This window comes from Sylvia atricapilla, chromosome 1, assembly GCF_009819655.1.
Source record: "Sylvia atricapilla isolate bSylAtr1 chromosome 1, bSylAtr1.pri, whole genome shotgun sequence".
Taxonomy (NCBI): Eukaryota; Metazoa; Chordata; class Aves; order Passeriformes; family Sylviidae; genus Sylvia; species Sylvia atricapilla.
The window spans coordinates 58,899,005-58,914,066 of record NC_089140.1 but is presented as its reverse complement, the minus strand read 5'-3'; the positions used below and the strand labels follow the sequence as shown (position 1 = coordinate 58,914,066).

The 15,062-nt window shown below is 35.4% G+C and overlaps 1 protein-coding gene across 2 annotated transcripts in view; it reads left to right on the top strand.

Annotated features, from left to right (window-relative positions):
• ATP9B (ATPase phospholipid transporting 9B (putative)) overlaps nt 1-15,062 on the top strand; it is a 152,600-nt gene that overhangs the window by 127,434 nt on the left and 10,104 nt on the right. For both annotated transcript variants that reach the window (XM_066323671.1, XM_066323661.1), the window contains exons 15-22: nt 58-306; nt 8,225-8,386; nt 8,987-9,079; nt 10,243-10,326; nt 10,877-11,047; nt 12,419-12,517; nt 14,347-14,436; nt 14,895-15,039. In XM_066323671.1, coding sequence (XP_066179768.1) covers nt 58-306; nt 8,225-8,386; nt 8,987-9,079; nt 10,243-10,326; nt 10,877-11,047; nt 12,419-12,517; nt 14,347-14,436; nt 14,895-15,039 — 1,093 coding nt within the window. The remainder of the gene's footprint in view (nt 1-57; nt 307-8,224; nt 8,387-8,986; nt 9,080-10,242; nt 10,327-10,876; nt 11,048-12,418; nt 12,518-14,346; nt 14,437-14,894; nt 15,040-15,062) is intronic.

The following is a 15,062-nucleotide window of genomic DNA, read 5'->3' as shown; positions in this document are numbered from 1 at the left end:
ATGTTTTGTTTCCATTTTTGAACTTTGGTTTACTGTTCATTGTATTGGGTCTTAAAGGTCCACTCTCAGAACAGTGGGAACAGTACAAGTTCAACACCATCCAGGAAACCTCAGTCCTCTGCTCCCAAAGTGCGGAAGAGCGTCAGCAGTCGGATACACGAAGCAGTGAAGGCCATTGCACTCTGCCACAACGTGACCCCCGTGTATGAATCCCGGGCTGGTGTGGCTGCAGAGACAGAATATGCAGAAGTGGATCAGGACTTCAGCGATGAAAATCGTACTTACCAGGCTTCCAGCCCTGATGAGGTTGGTATGCAAGGCTGAAAATACCTCTATCTTCTAAAGAATGTGGTAAAATAAGTAAAAAAGAGAAGAGCTCTGTAAAAAAAAGTCTTCTGAGCAGGGGTTTCTTTGAAATTAGTAGTAATCTGTCTTTGTATTTTCTACAGCTTAGGAAAGATCTGCTGGTTCTTTTTTGTATAAAAGTGTTTTCAGTTATTTGACTTAAATATCTGCGAAGTTAGTGCTTTGGGGTCAATACTGTATTGAGGATTGCAGTTAAAGGTTTATTATTTATTATTATTCTCAAAGCATTAATTCATGGATGAATCATAGTACACTATTAAAGGAAATATGAAACTCTTCTGAGTGATGGAAAACCTTGTATGTTAGTTAGAGATGCTACCAGGTACTGGAACATACAAATTTTTAACAGAAAAACCAAACAAAGTAACAAAACCTCCAGAAAGAAAGAAACAAACAAAAAAAACCCCATCGAACCTCAAATGATTATGTAGGAAAGTTTTTTGAGCTTCAGACTCTAGGCAGCTTCGTAATCTTTAGGGTTCTTTCAAAATTGCATCAAGTGTCACACAAATTTAAAACACTGTTTCAATAACAACATGCCTTTGCCTTCTACTTAAATTCAAACTTTAAGCAAATCCCAGTGCTTTCATTGGATTTGAGTTATTGTTCTGAACAATGCTATTTTGGTCCCTAAATTGCCTAAAATTCACTCTAAAAAGATACTAGAAGAGAGAGGCAAGGCTCATGTTTCAAGATAACTTCAAAGAGTTCGCTTTATAAAAATGTATGTAGTTGATATAGTAACATGGAGAAATAGACTGTTTTGAGGTTTGTTTGCATCTGAAACTGAGCAAGTTGAGAAGAATAATTTTCTGAAGGTACTAGCATTTTCTGAAGGTACTGTTGTTGTAACCCCAGTAGCTTAGTCATAAATAAAATAAGGTTTTTTTAAGATGTGAAGAAGGGATTATGTACCTGAAAGCCTGAATATTTTTCTAGCTGTGCAAGTTGATCTCATAAAAGACAATGTTTCTTTCACAAACTTCGTTCTGCCACATAGTGTATTATTCATGTGTACATTTGGTTTTCATGTCTAATATGTCACCATACGTAATGTTAACAAAATTTCAGTAGTTCAAACTGCAGGCTATAATTGCTAAAAGTAACAAGCCTATAACAAATGTTTTTAGGAATGCAAGAAATAAAATTAATTCATCTTCATTTAGTAACAAACTAGCAGATATTACATACATTTCAGATACCATAAACAATTCATAGTGTCAAAGGATTGTAGAATATAAAGAAGTGGCTGTATCTCCGTGACTAAAAAATGGCAGTCAGAACAGTTTTAAAAATAAAACTCTGGGCAGGACTTAAGATGCTGATCTTTGGCTGAAATCAATAATCCATAATACTTTATGTGGTGTTATATAGTGTGAGCTGGTCCACATTATGAATTGAGAGTCCTGGAAGGGCATTTGTTTATGCCAGAAGGGTATTGGTTTATGGTATGTAGTTGTATAATGTTTGACTTGTATTATGTGCACATGTACAAATTTTCATCTGCACATGCATTGATATTTACAGAATGTTTCAATTTAATGGGCCTGTGAGGTACTACTGAGTTTAATGAATGACTGCATGAGCAAGGATCTGCCTATGAAGATGACAACTATAAATTAAGTAAACATTCTGTTTTAATAGCCAAAGATATTACTAAATCAGGTGAAGAGATCTGCAGTTGAGAGAGACTATGTGAGTTTTTCCTCCCGCTTGCTTGTCTCTCCCTGCAGGTTTTTGTATATTTGTTCAGTTGTTTGAAAGCTGAAAATGCTACCATGAAGAGCAATTCTCCTCCCATATTTACTAAAGAAGGCAGCTGTAAGGCTCGAGAATTATACAAACAGTGCCCTCAGAAGACAGTAGGGAATTTGACCTTGGAAAATGAAAGGAAGGAAAGGAAAGTTGATGAAGTGGTAATATAATAGATCTGGGACTCGGGGTGGAAAAGAAGCTGGAAGAAGAAATCAACAACAAAGAAACTGTTCGTACTGTGAGAGAATGCACAGATATTTTTTTAATAATGTTCTTTATCATTTCTACTCATACATTAAAACTATACAGCAATGAAATTAAATGTTTCCATTCTAAAAAAGCCTTAAATTTCCTTTTTATTTCTCAAAGATAATGCTTGAAACACTAGTAAAACTATCATATTGAACAAATATGCTTTAATATAATGAGAAATTGATGTTAAATGGAGTCTTATAAAAAGATGAAGCTACAAAAAGCATGTAAACAGCATAAAAATTGCAGCGTGACAGAAAGAAGCCTAAGATTTGAAAGAATAGCAGGTCTTTATCATAATTTTTTTAGGACTTCTATTGATGCAATGTTTGCAAATCACTGGAGCCTAAGGAAAATAATGTAAATGGTTCATTATTTAGCTTATTGAACTTTCCTGCAGTTAGGTTGACGGATGATGCCAATGTTTCCCAATCACCAAAGTACCATTTTAAAAGCATTTTTTATTGAATAAAGTGCTCTGAATATTGCACCCTGGAGCTTTATTTAGGGAAATGGTTCAATTGATGTTTTCTGTTTAACCTCAGCACTGACCTATCACAACATATTTGGTTAATAAGCAACATTATCATTTAATAGACTTAACCAGTTTTATGCATTGTACTTTCTCAACATTGCAACTCTGTTCTCTTAGATTTTGTTTATGGATCTGACTTGATTGTAGTCTTTTGAAACAAGATGTTATTTGCTCAGTTGTCTGTTGCATTACATAATATTGCATGATCACACCATAGGATGTAAAAAGCAGAGAACTGTATGTAAGTATAAATTATTCTTCCATGTAGGAAGGTATAAGAAACAGCTCAGTAATATGCTGACTACAAGTACACACTTAATGAATTGACTTGAGGAACTCTTTTGAAATTCCTTGCATCTGTGTGTATATGTGTGCATCCATATACAGGTATAATATAACCATAACAAAGTATGCACATTTAGAAGTAGGTACATTCATCATAAAAGATGTATTTATCCGTTGTTGGAGTAACCTGAGATAAGTAACTGAATTTGTATTCATAATGCAAACCCTACTTATGCCAGGCTCTTTGTTTCTTATGATAAGTGATCAATATTTCATTTTCTCTGAAAGAGTGGAAAGTTTCATTTGTCTGTCACTTGTCCTCTACAGCTGTGACATAGCAAACAATAAACATTCACTGAGAACCCACCGGATGAAACGCACCCCCCTCACCAAAAAGAAAACCAAACCATCAACACTGAGCTTCGGCTTTTCCATCATAGGTGTGGGTTCAGCTCATCTGTAGAAAGCCAGCTACCTTAATGTAATGAACAGTCATAAAAGGATATAAGCTAAGTAGGCAAAGCAATAGAGTTCAAAGGTCAGAGACCCAAGCAATTCAGGGCATGCTATGAACAGGAGCCTTTGAAGACCTTTGCTCCCCTTAGTTAGAAAAGGTTGATCAGTCATGATTTTTAATGATGGCTCACTCTCATAAACCAGCCATTTATTGGTTATGCTTTGTCTTGTGCTGTTATAGTCTCAAGCATTTCTAATTCCAGGATCTTGAATATTTAACTACTACCTTAAAGTGTGGTCAGTTATTTAATTCCAACATTTCTGTCCAGAAACAACAGAGTTGCTAAAATTAATTACAAGGATACAAAGCCAATCATTTAAAAACAGACAGGGAAATTATATGCCCTTAGTGAAGCAGCTTTTATGTTTACAAAAGTGAAGCTGTAATGTATGAGACATGTTGTATTGTTTAATTCATTTTATTGTGTGTGCTTATTGAAGCAAGACTAATTGTGTTGTTTTGTCAATGTATTGTGAAAAGCAAATCACTCAGTACCATAAAACCATCACTTGTGTGACCTTCGAGACCCACAAAGAATAACTACTCCATAGCTTGTCTTGAATATTGATTGGTAGTTTTTTCACATGATCAAGCTGTATTTTTAAGTTAATAATTTTATTTTAATTATGAAGTGTTCTTTATGAAAAGTGACAGACTGCAAATGTTAGTTGTAAAATCATTGTTTATAAATATAACCAAACCAGCACTGACTGGAGACAGATATGAGTTCTTGAACAGTCCTGATGGAAACGGTTGGAAACACTCAGGCAGTGGGAAAAGGATATCTCACTGCTTCTTTTCTGTTTCCAAAGCAATAGCCTTAACTTAAAAGTACTATATGTACAATGTCTCTATACCTTATACAACAGTCTGGTTTTGAAAGCAGATCCTATTGTCTGAAGTGAAGATGCTCTTAAATACTCTGAGAGAAATACAGATGGGTTACATGAGAATTCTTCTAAGCAGCAAAACTAGCTTACAAAATTTCCATCTCTAGTCCTTCTTTCTTACCCTACAAATTACTCCATCATATATGCCAAAACTGTTGACGACTTTATTTATGCAGGATCTTTTTTGGTATAAGTGGTCAGGTTCATAGCATGGCTCCAGGAAAGCTGTGAGTACAACTGTGGTGGAACTCCCAAACTGCCCTATGAGCAACAAATACTGTAAATTTTGAGCAGTTCAGTATTCTTCTAGGGAGCAGAAATGATAGTCTGGGCCATAAGGAAAGGAAAGCAGGAGCTGGGCATGATAGCCAGGCTGCTAGAGGCTGTGGCCTTAGCAATGAGATGCAGAGCCCCACAGAATCCAAGGATGGTGAACAGAGCAAGTCCTGTGATGGAAACCTGCAGTCAAGAGTATGCATTATTGTACAGGTCAACCCTAACCCAGTGCATAAGCTGTTTGGTTTGATTTGGTTCCATAAATGAACTTCTCTAAACAAATGGAATGATTATGTCCCCAAAACATGGACCTGTGGCCATGGTGTGCTTTTGAAAGTTTCTCCTCTTCATGACCCTCTGGAAATGCACTCATTCCTCAGTTGACTTGAGTTAGAAACACACTCCTAACTTAGAGAAGCGGCTTCCACCTCTTGAGCTGATACTGCTCTAGGTGATTTTGTGGGTTGTACAGTAACTGCATGATTTGTGAGAGTTTCCTTATGAAAGATCTTGAATTTGACTTTGAGTGGAAATCTTTGTCCTGGTAATTAGGTGTTTGATATTTGGGTCTGTGAACTATAGAAGCTCAGAGGATTGGGTGGCTTCTGGTGGGGAGACTGCTGACAGAAGCAACCAGAGTTCAAGAAGTGGACGTGTGGTAAAGGGAAGCATCTGAAAGATTTAGGGTAAGAACACTAAATGAGGTGTTTCCCACCAGCCTGCATCAGATCTATTGCATTTCTATTTCACAATGCAATTATTTGCTCCTTTCTCTCCTAATTTGGAAGTTGCTTCTTTGACATTGTCACGTGAGAGGCGGATGGCCATCTTTACTCTTTGGGTTGCTACAGAAGAGGAAGAAAATTGCCAAGGTAGCAACCACAGTTCTCTCTTTGCCTCCATGTGCATTATGTGCCTGAGGAACACTACACAGTTAGTTACTGTGTCTCAGTAATGGGAAAACCATTTACCCACTTATATGCTTGTCTCCCAGGCAGCTGGTTCCATAGAAAAGAAGCTTTGTGATAAGCCAGAGAAGATCAGTAAAATATTCAAATGAGTCCCTAATCTGGATTCAGGAAACTTGACGCATTTGATCTGTGTTTGTGTATCAGCAAGTTAACAATTATGAGCAAATAAATATTATCATTGCAATGGATTGTTTTAAAACAAAATGGTAGGATCACCATAAAGCCTTTTGTGCTTGTCCAACTTTTAATTGCTTTATCTGACTTCATCCATTATTTCAAGCTCTACAGAAGGCACAGCTGTTGCACTTTCTTGGTATTTTTGATTTAGGCACACTAAATTGCAAGACCATTTTTATGTAAAGTTTCTGAAATGTATCGAAGAGAATATATTTATAGAGGGGAAACCTCAAGGAGAGAGACTTGAGAAGAGAGACAAGAAGAAGGAATCCTTTTTCTGAACTCTGTATAGCCAGCCTTTCAGTATATATGTATCTGTTAAGATTTATCTTGTAGATGTTCATGCAATTTGTGAAATACTTGTTTAGAAAAAAATTTCTACATTCTAAAATCTTCAGGTATTTTAATTGAAAGATCTGGCTATGTAGTTTTGGATGCTGCTCTGATTCATTCTGAGTGATGGAGTCAAACTTGTCTTTCTCTCAGGTTTTTTCAGTGTCCTTGTAGGTACCTGTTTGACTCTTGAGCTTTATTGACTGTTTCTTGTATGATATTTGCCCTGATCAATTTAAAAGAAAAAATAAATATGCATAAATAGAGCACGCATAAGAATACAAAATGACTGTGCTGCAAAATACTAATTCAAATGGTATGTGAAGCCAAGCATAAATGAAATAATAAACAGATTTGAGGCACCAAATATAGAACACTTTGGTCCTAGCTGCAAAAGGACACAAATAAGATGATAGGGTTTTAGTAGAAAGATGCAATTTACAGTTCAGAATGTAATAGTAAGCCTTCACTGTGAAAATTGAAAATTAACCTTGCAGGTACTGGATCATTTACAGCTTATATGCTACTTCTGGTGGAGAAGAAAAGTTTGTGAAAAGATTTCCTGTAGTTTTCAGGAGTTTAAAATTGTGCTTTTCAAAGTGGGTTCGATTCTCTTCCATTACTGCATCTTACTGTGTTTTCATCTGGTAATGCCTACAGAGATGGCAGTACTAGGGTTTTTTACAGGTTCACACAAGATTTTATTGCAATTTTGAATTTTCATAGAAGCTGAAGTGTTTTATTTGCTTTATGTGAAATTCTTAGGGACCATCATGTCTGTTGAACTTACCTAGGGAATTTTCTACTTGCATGTTTTTTATCAGAGTACTTGATTTTTTTTTTCATCTTACTTGAGATTAATAGCATCCATAAAAATCCAGGATCCATAAAAATCATGTGAACTTCATTATAGTTACCTTTTTAGTGATTTAAAAATCTGGTTTCCAGTAATGATTAGCATTTGGAAAACTAAATGTAGATTGAGGAGGAGGAGTTTTCTTTAATCAGAAAAAAAATGGATATGGAATGTGTCTTGTATATAGAACAGTAAAATCAGTAAAGCAGTTTTCCTAATTTTTCTTTTTATGGAATAAATCACAAAGGGGTGGTGGGAGATATTTAAAGTATGAAAAATGTTGAAGCTAGATATCATGCAGTTCAAAGCAGCAAAATTTTGATAAAGGGACTTTTCCTTTTTATGCTTATGGGATGGGCTTATGGGATGCAGTATTGTAAGCTTGGTTTCCATCTTACTTGATGTCAGAATTCATATTACTGTTGAAACAAAGCATTAAAAATTATGGAAGTGAGCAAAGTAAACTAAAAATAAGCTCCTTTGCTTACATATTTACTACCTATTACATTGTCTCAACTTGCATGTAACTGTAGATGCCATAAAATATTTTATATGGAAATATTCCCAAAGTCTTTTACTTACATAATGGTCTTGTTGATACAGAAATCATATTCTCATTTTGCAAAATTTCTACCCGATGTCCTGGATGTATTGTTGAATGTATGTGGGGTATTTATTAGAACAGTTATTTCTGAACAATATATTCTAAATACCTCATTTTCAGCAATAAGTTCAAAAATGGTTTTATATTCTTCATAAGAAATTTTGTAACCTCTTCAAGGGAAGCACATAATTTGATGTGTTAAGATTATATACTTGGTCTGCTTCCCTAGATTCTTGAAAGAGTTTAGAGTTTCACCCTAGCAAGAGTTGTTTGGCTTTAGCCTAATTTATACAACAGCATCATAGATCTCATAGATCATTCACACTTAAATATGTCTCTTCTTCTTATTTTTTTTTTCTTTTTTTTTTTTCCCTTTTTTTTTTTTTTCCGTCTTTTTCTTCCTTTAGGTAGCTCTGGTGCAGTGGACAGAGAGTGTGGGGCTCACTCTGGTTAACAGGGATCTGACCTCAATGCAGCTGAAGACCCCTGGTGGACACATCCTGACATACTATATCCTGCAGATCTTCCCCTTCACTTCCGAGAGCAAGCGCATGGGCATCATAGTTAGGGTAATTTGGGAGATTTTCTGGGTGTTTGGTTTGATTTTTTTTATTAAATGCTGGCAGATCAGACTAATTCACTCCTCCTGCAACAGACAATACCGTGGAAATTCATTGATTACATTTGCCTGTGTGTGGAGTCACTGAATAGGCAATGAATGTTGCATCATTAAAATCTGTAACAAGCATTTACACTACGTTATTTGTAAATTTTTAATTACCAGGCATTTCAAAGATACAGAGCTTTCTGATTTGGGTTGGTATTTGCCACCCAAGAAACAAAACATAAATTAGAGCAGACATAAGAGTGATATTTTAAAATTTAGTTTAGGGGTGCTGAGAATCTGTTATGCTTGTTGACTTCAGTTAGAACTGGTCCTCTTACATGGAAATAGAGGACATGTATCTCAATGGAATCAGAGATAACATTGGAAATAGTAACATTAATCAATAAAACTTACCCACTTCTTGGCAAGGTACTTCATGTTTTATAAATGGAAACCTATTGAGTGCTTCAGAAAGTAATGAAGTTATTGGTAGGTAATTTTTTTGACTTTATAAACAGATACTCCCCTCCCCCCCACCCCCATTTCTTTTTGTAAAATTTAGGATGAATCTTCAGGAGAAATTACATTTTACATGAAGGGTGCAGATGTTGCCATGTCCACTATTGTACAGTACAATGATTGGTTAGAAGAAGAGGTAAGAAAGAAAATCAACATTTACAAAAATTAAAATTTTATAAAAATTTAAAATCTAAAATATATCAGATGCTATTTGGATATGGTTAAAGGACAAATTGAGGCAATGCAGAAATGGATTTTGAACTTCAGTTATGCATATCCTGAATAGGTTTTAAGGGATTAAAATTATTTCCAATTCCTGATTAACATACAAGAAAAGCAAAGCTGGTAGTAGAAGCAGGACATGTTCCTCCTTAAAACAAGGAAAATTGCTTTTAACTGACTGACCTTTCACATAAAACCTAATTACTTCTGAGAAGTATTCTGCTATAAATTTATTTATCCTGAAGTGCCCTTGTTTGATCAAAATCTACAGTGAGGTATGATTATGAATTACAGACTTTGATAAGCATTGCATCCAAACTTTTTTTCTTACCACATTTATTAAACTTCAAATAAAATAATTAGTGACTGAATTTCAAACCTGATTAATTTTTTTCGCTATGTGCTAGTAGGTACCAGCAATCATCTTATTTTTGACCCTACTTAGAGCCAAAATGTTAATACAATGATTACACCATGTATGTTCATAATGGTATTGGCAATATGAATCAATACCTGCTGCAGGGCAGTTTGATTTATTCAGGGACATGAATAAATTAAACTCCCTCAAGACCTAGCAAAATGTCATAAAAATTACTTTTGGTGATAATGATGCACAATTAATTGTAAAATACTTGTTTAATTTATTTAGCTTTATGAGGTCAAATCAATAAGTCTTTGCACTGGAGAGCCTTGTTTTTCATTAAGATGTGCTATTCCATGGCTATTCTTAATGTGTAGATGCTTTTCTGAAAAGAGATACGTTCAGTGAAAAAAAAAACATATCTCTGTTATGTGCCTCAAAAGTAGTTTTAGTTTATTTTAAAGCTTTATCCTAAAAGAAATTTTCTTTAAGCTAGGAGAGGAGACCTAATTGACTTACTGATAGCAAACCACTTCATTTGGGGGATCTGGAAAGTATAATTGCTTTTCATCCTGTTTGTGGCTTCTCCAGAGTATTTTAAGAATCTAAAGAAACACCTTAAGTTATGGTACGGATACACCCTGTTAGCATACAGTATAAAGCATGACCACAGTATTGAATATGTACATAATTATTCTGTGCTTTGATTCATTTAGTGTGGTAATATGGCACGAGAAGGACTGCGCACACTGGTTGTTGCCAAAAAATCACTTACTGAAGAACAGTATCAAGATTTTGAGGTATGAAAGGACAGAGTAATCTTGCACTTTAACATATTTAATTACTTAGAGGAGAACATTCCTTTTTTTTATTTTTATGGTTGCAAAAAACAGATTATTGAGGTATTGTTAAAGGCTTATTGTTAAAGGCAATCCGTTAAAGGCTTTGTCATTTGTTAGTGATGCTTCTGCAGTCATATGTAGGATCCTGTTTACTGTATTGTTGGATTGGACAGTGTTTTCCCAGCAGCTAGTGTAATGTTATTTTTGTAGCTTTAGCATGACCTAAAAAATCTACTTGTTCTCAAAGATAAGGTCTTTCCTCCTTAGAAGCTGTGATGCCTAATTCTTAATAGTTCTTCAGGAGGCATTCTCTTACCTTGAATTGTCAGAAAAGCCCTGTATAACATTGGGTACAAAGTAAAATTGCTCTTTTAGTCTTGTTTTCCATTAAAGATACTTAAAGACATACATTTAGCCTAATGAATCCATGCTATTACTGAGTGGTAGGCTGAATGTATACCTTATGAGTCGTAGCAAACTCTAAGTGGGTTTGTGTTTGTGCAAACAGAGTCGATATAACCAAGCAAAGTTAAGCATACATGATAGAAACCTGAAGGTTGCCGCTGTTGTAGAGAGTTTGGAGCGAGAAATGGAATTACTGTGTCTCACTGGAGTAGAAGATCAGCTGCAAGCAGATGTTAGACCAACTCTAGAGATGCTAAGGAATGCTGGAATAAAGGTACTGAACACATATTGCTGAGATAATAGGTTATCATTCATTAGCTTTTTAATTCAAGACATAATTTTTATTTGTCTGCATTTAGGTTCTTTCAAAGTAATAAATGTGGCAAGTCCTAAGCACATTTTGGGCATGAACTTGCAGAAACAAACGACGCTGTGTGCGGAGTTTCCTTGCCTACCACAAGTTACATCAATCTCAAACTTAGTTCTGTAGGAAAACTACCAATGAATAGATGTACGTGTGTCTCAGTCATTTATCCCCTGGCTGTCTACAGTAAACTGTCCTTGCTGACACCAAATGAGTTTGGCACAAGATTTGTGTGACAACAATGTTTTCAGGTTTGGCACTTATAAAAAGTTTCAGCAAAGATCAAAAGGTGAATTATTTGAACTAGAATTCAGAACTGCCCTTTGTTCAATTCGTGTTAAAGGGATGGCATGAAAAGCCATGCAGAAGAATTGGTTTGCTAGATACATATCAATTACACATATACAAGTAATGGATTTAAGGAGGGTTTCAAGTAAATATATGAAAAATATCTGAGGGGAGGGAGCAAGATTATAAACATTTTGCTTTAAGCAGTGTCCAGCTCTGCTCCAAATAGTTCGAAGTACTTTGCATTGGTTAAGCTGAGTCAGACACATTGGGATATTTTGCATATGCTGCTTGTGCTGGACTTCAGCCCCTCCACTATCTGCTGGAAGGGCAGCTCAGGAGGGCAAAGCAAACCAGGAAAATTTTGCAATGCAATGACAATAATCTCCTTACACTGGTGATTGAGTTGTCTTACTAACTAGTCGTCATACTAATATACCTTCATGGTGTTAAGGGGCTGAGAGAGAACATAACAAATTTGTCCCTTAAACTTTACTGCCTTCACAGTTCTGCATGGTTAGTGGGCAGGATCTCTTTGGAGTGTTGGGACTGTAGCTCATGCTCCAAGATTTGCTGTCTCATGGCTTGCCTGCTGCTTTCTGAGATTATCACCAGGGTCACAGACTGTTGCATCATTTTGCTGACAAATGCCATCTGTATCCTCACTTGTCTGATCAAGGTACTATCAGGACCATAGGGAAAGGATTTTATGTTTCCCCAGAGCTTTACTTTGTCTTCATATACACTGAGACATTGGCCCTTATGAGAACAGATGGGGAATGGAGCTGCAAAAAGCAAAGACAGTTATTTTCTGATTTGCATACTATTGCAGTAAAAACTGTTAATTTTACTTTAAAATACACAAATCAGTATACTTTCTTGGATAATCTAATCCAAAAAGATACCAGAGGAAAGTTGGAGAGGGATGTCATTTAGATTTGGAGAACAGACATGCTGATGTCCAAAGGATTAAACTCTTACATTATTTTGCAGATATGGATGCTAACAGGAGATAAACTGGAGACAGCAACTTGCATTGCGAAAAGTTCTCACTTAGTGTCTAGAAATCAAGATATTCATATTTTCAGACCTGTAAGTATAGGTGTAACTTTTTTTCTTGATTCATCGAAGGATGGCTAATAGCAGTGTTGCTATATTCAATTAGTAGTTGGCTGGTTGTTGAAAATTTTTGGGTTATTGTACTGAATGTCATAGTAATGATCAAGAGAGTAGAACTTAGGTTGTTATTCAAGGCTGTAAAATTACAAAGCATTTAAAGGTGTTGGTTTCTAGAGTTGTTGATGTGCTGTAGAATGTATTTAGTCATGTTTGGGTGACCCAGATACAACATGCATTTTATACCCTTCATAACAGACATAGCAAGATACCTCTAAATAGTGATAGGGGTTTGTGTGATGTGAGGTGTTGAGCCACTAAGAAACTGTTCAAGCATTTAGGCTGTCTGAATGCCATTCTTGCCTGTTTTAGCATTTTGAATGATAGAACTCTTTAGACTCAAGCAGAGTTAATCTTGAATGAAACTGCTAACATCCTCTGTATAGACATACATCAAATTGGTATGAGAATTTTTTTAATGTCATTATATATTTGTGCATTTTACCTACAGACTGTTTAAGTAATTGCTAGAAAAGCAAAATTAATCTTCTCCTATACATTTTATATGTGTAGTATCCACTTGACTGAAGCCAAACAAAAATAGATTTTCCAGATGTTGATTGATGCTGTGTGATCAGACATAATGTGTCTGTTTGTTCTAAATGAACCACTTGCACCTACAGAAATAATTATATGAATATCATTTACATGTAAATGTATTTTCTTCTGAAGCATCAGAATGGCAAGTTAGGCCCTGCAGACTATTATTTGCAATTAAATTATTAATGGTTCTGATAAAACTTCAGATCAATTTTTGTTGACCTTTCCATGTTGTAACACCACAAATTAAGTCTTCCCAAACAAAATGTATTTAGTTGAGTCAGATTTTTATTTTCATTACCTTGACTGGTAATAAGAGGTCAGCATAAAACTGTTAATTTAGAATACACAAAGTTTTAAATTAGTTAGAAAATGCATTTATGCAGAATTATTTCTGTGGCTGTACTTGTTGCAAGGAAATAATTACTGAATTAATGTAAGAAAATACCAACCACTATTGCACTTCTTCTGTAGTTATAAATTAGAAAGAAAAAACCTTTTGCTACTCTTTTTCCAAAAAGCTGTGTTTTGTTTTTAACAAAACTGTTTATTCTTAGAAGTCTCAGCTTCTACAGTTTGTAATTCTGGAGGTATTTACATTTTTTTTTTAAATAAGCATTCTGTTAGGTGAAATGTAGAACAGAGAGGGCAATCACTGCTCATCAGCATGCATAAGTGCTGACATCTCTTCATGGCTGTAATGCAGACAGAGTCATGCAAGATCCAAAATAATTAGTACTGATGAGCATCTTTATGTGCCCTTTGAAACCTGCCTGGTTACCAAAACTGAAAGAACAATTAATAGGAGCACTACATGTTTTTCTTAGAGGATATTTTACTGTTTAATAAACAAAAATAATTGAGGTTTGCTTGGGAAATTTTCCAGTTTTTTCTCTAGACCTGCCAGGATGAAAAGACTCCAGCCAAGTCAAAATTCAGATATTTTAATGTCATTAATTCTTTATTATTTTAGCCCTTGCAAACTTAGGTGAGTAATCACCTAAGATGACTACATAGATTTTAGTTGTTTGAGGATTACTCTTCCACTTCTTAAGGTTTGAGGCTTATAGTAAGTATTAGACCTGCAGTGAGATAAAACACTTGAACCAAGGCTTCTGGGTATGAGTTCTCAAACCTTGATTTGTTTAGGCAGGGGTTTTTTAAGAATATAACAAAATCTTTTAACTAAGTGTTTTATTTTGAAGGTTGCCACTCGAGGAGAGGCTCACTTAGAACTAAACGCTTTTAGGAGGAAGCATGACTGTGCCTTGGTGATATCTGGGGACTCACTTGAGGTAAAACCTTGGTTTCTGTCAAATTATTTATATGCTCGTGGTCAGAAAATAATGTATCAGCATCTTCACGCTCTTTTTCAAGTATTTGCCCAAACTTTTAAGTAGTCCTTAGAGATATTGTTGCTTATCACTGAGTGCAAATTAGATGACACATGTTGTAGATGTGCAAATGTTACTGGGTTTCTAGTCTTCTGTACAGTAACAGAATAGAATTTGTGTTCAGCATGCTTTAGTATTGTATATCTCTCAACCTGTTCATTCTCTTTGATTTTAAAAATAATGAAGCCACAGTCAGGACATTTTAATGTCAATCTGTCTTGCTTTTTTTTTCTCCCAGCTGGATGCTGTACATGGAAAACTTCGTTAAAAAAAAGTCTTTATGCTGTGTTTTTCTGTTGGGCTACATGTAGTAATATTCAATTGTAAATTAATCCAAGCACCTTTTTTTTTCCCCTCAGGTCTGTTTGAAGTACTATGAGCATGAATTTGTCGAGCTGGCTTGTCAGTGTCCTGCTGTAGTATGCTGCAGATGTTCCCCCACGCAGAAAGCTCACATTGTGAAACTGTTACAGCACCACACCGGGAAACGCACCTGTGCAATAGGTAACTCTTGGCACAATCCTCCT